This window comes from Octodon degus, unplaced genomic scaffold (genome assembly GCF_000260255.1).
Source record: "Octodon degus isolate 3935 unplaced genomic scaffold, OctDeg1.0 scaffold00169, whole genome shotgun sequence".
Classification (NCBI taxonomy): Eukaryota; Metazoa; Chordata; class Mammalia; order Rodentia; family Octodontidae; genus Octodon; species Octodon degus.
The window spans coordinates 5,494,811-5,500,932 of NW_004524745.1; the positions used below are offsets into that span (position 1 = coordinate 5,494,811).

The window sequence follows — 6,122 nt, forward strand, 5'->3', positions numbered from 1 at the left end:
TGGCCATTCTGCTGTCCTTGCAATGGATTTGCTAATACAACTGCTAAATTTTAATACAGATTAGATAATATATGAACAGATGTGTCTACAATCGCAACATAGTAGGAAGAATATATATATGTTTTGGCAGCAAAGTTAGGCTTGATTCCCAGGTGTGAGTTTAAATAGTTTCCTAGTAATCTGTTCCTTTTTTTTTTTCATTTTATTTTTCATTGAGAAATAAGTCTAAATGAGACAGTTTCACAGCTGATTAAGAGGACAGTTTTGATAATCAATACATTGTACATTGTTATCTTCTTAGTGGTTATCCATAGCACAAGAAGCAGACAGGATATCCTGTCCAAACACTGTTAGTACACTTCTTTCTTCTCATTGAATTAAGTGAAAGTAGCTGTAAATCTATCCTAACTATTTTGTATATATAAATACAAAATGATCTTTCCTTTGTATCATTTTTTTTGTCCTGTCAGAGGTGAATATTCTATTGGCATCTAAATACTATAGGTGTTTGAATTCAACTAAACAATCTAACACTGTCTAGCAGTCTATATTAGTGGGTTATCCTCAGAAGTTATTGACTTGAGCCTTTTACAATTCATTGTATTAATATGGCTTTACTTTATATATCTCGTTTTTATACTTTTCTGCTGGATAGTTAAGACCAAGATATAGCAAGACCTATATAGCAAGAAATGTAACTTTTGTATCTGATAAGGTCAGCCAAGTACTCTCAGGATTTATCCTGTAGCCCTGTACAGCCCTTTGTACATCCTTTTCTCAGTGAATAATCTGTTCTTAATCCTGATTTTTTCATTCTTGTTCCCTTTTCCCCAAATCATGAATTTGCATGATATATTATTTAATACTTTGAGTGAATTTCTATTCTAAAATAGATTTTATATTTTTCTTCAGGTTTATGGTCTGTAACTATGCCTGTTAACAAATCACCTGCAGTTAATCAGTTTGGATTAATATCTTCCCCTTATCATCAAGAACTCTTGAAATTTAATTTTCAAACCTCAGGTAAAAGTAAGAGTCATAAATCAAGGTAAGTAAAAATTGTATTTCAAAGCAGGGAATCCATATGCATTATGGAGAACATTGAAAGTTCAAAAACTAAAAAAAGATTAAAAATTGTTGGAAGCCAAAGGGAGACTGTTAGAGAAGAGGAGGGAGACCATCAAGGGGTGGAGAGAGAGGGAGAAGGTAATGAAATGATCAAAGTATGTCACACACATGTATGAATATGGAAAGTCTGTAAAACCAATATGGACTAATTTTTAAAATGTGGAAGAAAATTGTTAAAAGGAAAAATAAATCATGTCTCTCTAACCAAGGGTAAAATGTTCAAGTGCCCTATTATTTCAATAGCTTCATTCACTGTAATGTTCATCTATTTTAAAAAAGTGTAGGTTATACAATTACTGTATAACTCTATGCAGAAATCTGTATAATTTTCTTTCTATTGGAGATAAGCATTTTCTATACTCATGTAAATTTTAATTTGCCACAGGAATACATAAAATGCATCAGATTATGTATTTGATCACTGCCACAGTGTGAGGAATTTTAATTATTTCTTAGTCCTTTCCTATTTTATTTTATTTACTTATTTATTTTTTGTGGTAGTGGGATCCTTTCCTATTTTAAATTTAGCCACAACAGTATGGAGTTCTATGTCTCAAATCATTTTCTTGGAATACATTTTCTAAAATGAAGGCATGGGGCTGGGGAGATGGCTCAGTGGAATAAGCGCTTCCCTGGCAAGCGTAAGAGCCTGAGTTCAATCCCCGGTTCCAGAAAAAAAAAATAAAATAAAATGAAGGCAAATGCAACTTCAATGAACTTGAAAGCCTTATAGCCACAGAGTCCACTTTCCCTAGTGGTTTCGTCTTGTGTCCTTGCCCTAATGCCATAGCATCCCATGTAACAAATGCAAGGGCTTGGGAAGTCCTTGCTGTTCCAGCCACTACAGTGAGGAAAGTAAATTCATAGTGCATGATCCACAAAGTGAGCAGTTTTGCTGTAAATTACATGCTATATGTATTTAATTTATACTGAAGAAATAAGAAAAATGGTTAGTGCATATAAATAGTTTGGAAGAATTATATCTTATATATCTTATATCTAGTAACATTTAGTTTTCTCCAAATCTGCTATGTGATTGTAATTATTATGTACAGCAAACATATAGTAATGAAAGTAAAAAAAAAATCCATATTGGGATCATTCTCAGCAACATAATTTTTCTCTTTTTTTAAAAAAAAATTAATAAAGATAGCTTTCTGTTTAGCTCCCCAGTGATGGGGACAGGAGGGTAGGCTCAGTTCTGTTAGTCTTTACCTTGGGTATTTCATTAGACAAGCTGGAGAGATTCTACTGTAAGTTTCTCACACCTTGACTATCCTGGATTCTTTCTACCACATAGTCATGTAGAAAAGCACGCTTGTTCTTTTTAGCTGTGACCCTCTTCATCAAGAGAAACCAGATGTTTGATGTGAAGCAGGGATCTACTTGCACTGGGAGCATTACTCTGCTTTCTGTGACATGTACAGCAAGTATTTTCATAAGCCTCATATTCAGTCTCCTTCGCTTGTTCTTCCTCATAGGAAAAGGAAATTCCCAGTCTTAATGGAAGGTTTCATACACACCCACTGATTGTGCACTACAGTCTATTCATTTCTGGAGCAAAGAAAAATTCACACAAAGTTTCAATGGATTGCTGGCTCAGAGCATATTGTTTCACAATAATTTTCTTTGATAACTAAGATTAGTATTGTGTATAGTTTCTTGTCTTTTTTTCTACTTCATCTCAAAGATGAAAGAGACGAAGGTTTTGAATGAGTACATCAAGTGTACACATTTATATTAGCTGACTAAAAAAAATTAAATGGAGTATGGAACATTAGAAAACTGTAGTTAAACAAATTCTTTCATATCTTTTTTTTCATAGAAACCTCTTTGATATTTTTTATATTTGGGGAAATGTAGTTTTCATAGCTTCTTCCTGAATTATTAAAAACTGGGAAGTTTTTCCTTTTTATTAATGTTCTGTGCATTATTATATTTGTAAAATATTCTTTATAAATACATGCTCTAAATATTTTAAAATATTCTATATATGCATGTGATGTATGTATTTGTCTATGTGCATTTATAATACAATATAGCTCTGTCACTGCCAGTGCCAAGAAAAAAAAAAAAAAAAGAAACTAACTTCTTTTTGGCCATTTGTCTCTTTGTTGCATAGTCTTTGTCTTTCTTTTGTGTGAATTATTATAACCTTTAAAAGAAATTGAAGTGATTGGGAACTTGCAATTGTATTTTCTGTACTCATGTAAATTTTAATTTGCCCCAGGAATACATAAACTGCATCAGATAAAGTATTTGATAACTGCCACGGCATGGCAGTTCATTTCGGCCCGAGATGTATTTGTGGTGGTTAGTGTTGGTCACAGATGCCGTCGCCGCCGGTGGAGCACTTTAGGATCCTGATGACTGTGCGGAGCTTGCCCACTGTCAGTATATTGGAGCACCGTTTATAATACAATATATATAATTGGAGCACCGTTGCCTTTAGGATTAACTGTTCCAAATGCAGGGGTAGCAGTTCCTCGTGTGCACAGTGTAAGCAGAGTCGCATAAATGACCAGAAATCACGGTGCTTATGTACCTGGGTGCATAGCGGTCCTGTGTCTGGGCCTGCAGCTCTAGAAGGGAGCATGTGATACAGAAGTAAGATAATAATGCTCTACCTGGAGTACACAAGTTCAGTGCGGTGAAGTAAATAAAATGTTTAAATTTGGCAATAAACTTTGGTGCATGACCAATTTTATCACCAAATCCAGACTTGCACATTTGCGACAAAAAGACACAGCAGATGTGCCCACATTATGGGTGTTGTCTTTTTCCTTTTGTTTGATACATAGCCAACCATTAACGACTGCGTGGCTCAGCTTCCCTTGCTCCTGGGTGTGGCCGTGGATGCAGTTGGTCAGTTATGTGTTGGCAGAAGTGTTGCCCATGACTGACACATTGTGCTCTTTTACTATTATTCTTTTTGTTTTTAAGTTTAATTTTTTTTATGTATTTGGTACAAGGTCTCACTACGCAGCTTGGACTTGTAGTGATCCTCCTGTTTCGGCATCCCTAGCCCTGAGATTACAGGCGCGTGCCACCATGCCTAGTCTCAGGGGCAGGCTCAGTGCACTTGGGGGTGGAGTTGGCATGGCACCACGGGGATCAAACTCCAGTCCCTGTGCTTGCCTAATTTTGTGCTCTTTTTAAAGGAGTAATGGAGGGGGCTGGGGAAATAGCTTAGCAGCATAAGCGCCTGCCTGGCAAGTTCATGGACCCCAGTTGGAGCCCCAGTATGGAACACCATGTGGGCCCCAAAACAAGGCACTGTGGCGTGTGCTTGTAATCCCCGCACTGGAGAGACTGAGACAGGAGGATCACTGAGTCTGAGCTGTGTAGTGTGACCTTGTACCAAGCAAATGAATACATATTCTAGATTTTTTTTTAAAGCTAAAAGGAGTAATATATCTCCTTGTTTTTCCTTCTACTACTTGCTTTTAGTAATTGCAGCAACTACAGTAGACACATTGGGTGTGAAATGGAAGGTGTATGTGAATAGTGAAGTAGCAAGATGTTTTAAAAATCTGAATTTCTAACATTGTAGGGCTTCCATATTATCCCTAGAGTTTTGTTTTGGTCTGCTACATGAAAAAGAATGAGTGTTTATCGTGATTACTTTGAAATAATATTGCTCTTTTATAGCAGCTGAATTAATTTCCTGTTTATGGAAAAATATTTTTGTGTATTTTCTGAGATTTGTTTTGTAAAACAAAGTACACAAACTATGCTCCACAGCTTTAGTTGTGATAGCTTTATTTTCTTTCCAGATGACTTATTTATAGGGCAATTGGAAAGGATTAGATTTGTTCTGAGGCTTTGATCTAGTTAGGTTAATAAAATTTAGTTGTACCAACTATCATCCACGGACTTGCACCCTCAATTTTATTCTGGAACTGGATGATTCTTATGGGCTTCAAGCAGAAACTCGTATTATGGAAAGACAATAAGCACTGTAAAAGTTCTACTCCTTTTCTGCCAATGTCTTCACTTTTGAGTGTTTTCATTGCGACGCAAAAATTTATTAGTTTGATATAATGTATTTGTCTACATTTTTTGCTGTCCATATTTCTGGAATCTCATTTTTAAAAAATCTATTTCTATCCCATTATCTTGAAATGTTTCTCTATATTTAGGTCTTTGATTTGTATTTATTTCTGTGCTTTCTATCCAGTTACATTGGTATATGTGCCGGGTTTTTTCCACATCTTTTAGGGTAAATATTGTTAATTACTGATTTTTCACTTCCATTGGATAATAGGAGAGAATAGAGAGATAAAATATTTGAAGGTCATTCCCTAAGCAAAAGAATGCAAAGTTTTTTTTAGGGTAATTGAAGACAACAACTTGATTACTTGCTCTAATGTCAACCTCTCATAGTAACCCTTACTGGGATTAATAGTTACATTTCACTAAAGATGATTTTGAACTCTAGAATTTTAGGGCCTTTCAGTGGGCTTCTTAGGGACAACCTTCAAGTGACCATTGACTATTACCAAATGCATAATAGAATGTTTGCAAACACAAGACCGAACGTTTAGAAAATGAAATAGGTATTTATTATTGTAAATATTTTCAGCCTTTGGTTTTGTTTCTAGACATATTTTTGGTCATAATTCAGTGTGTGTCAGCCATGTAACCTCTCCTCTGTTTGATGCTCCCTTTGCAAGTCATTACTAAGTTAGAAGAGTTGCATTTTAAGACTAATGATAGTACTTTGTTCTGTCTTCTATGACTGAATAAAAAATTAGAAATTTAAAGATACACAAATACCTAATGGAGGACTATATCAAATAATTTATATTTAGAAATAAATACAAATTTTTTTCTATTTCTTGCTTCGTATTGTAACACCTCAATTGTGGAGGTACCAGGGAAGAAAGAGAATATTTCCAGAACCTAATGTATAAAACACAAGTCCAAGTTCAGTGAGTTAGGAGTAATAAATTAAGGGGATGTATTCATAGAATACATTTCTACACATGTCC

General features: G+C 34.9%; 1 protein-coding gene across 1 annotated transcript in view; it reads left to right on the top strand.

Annotated features, from left to right (window-relative positions):
• The first annotated feature begins 925 nt into the window (after window positions 1–925).
• Window positions 926–6,122, top strand: part of Tmem232 (transmembrane protein 232) — a 254,152-nt gene continuing 248,955 nt past the window's right edge. The window contains exon 1 of the mRNA XM_023703402.1: window positions 926–1,048. Within this exon, the coding sequence (XP_023559170.1) occupies window positions 930–1,048 (119 nt within the window). The 5' untranslated portion in view covers window positions 926–929. The remainder of the gene's footprint in view (window positions 1,049–6,122) is intronic.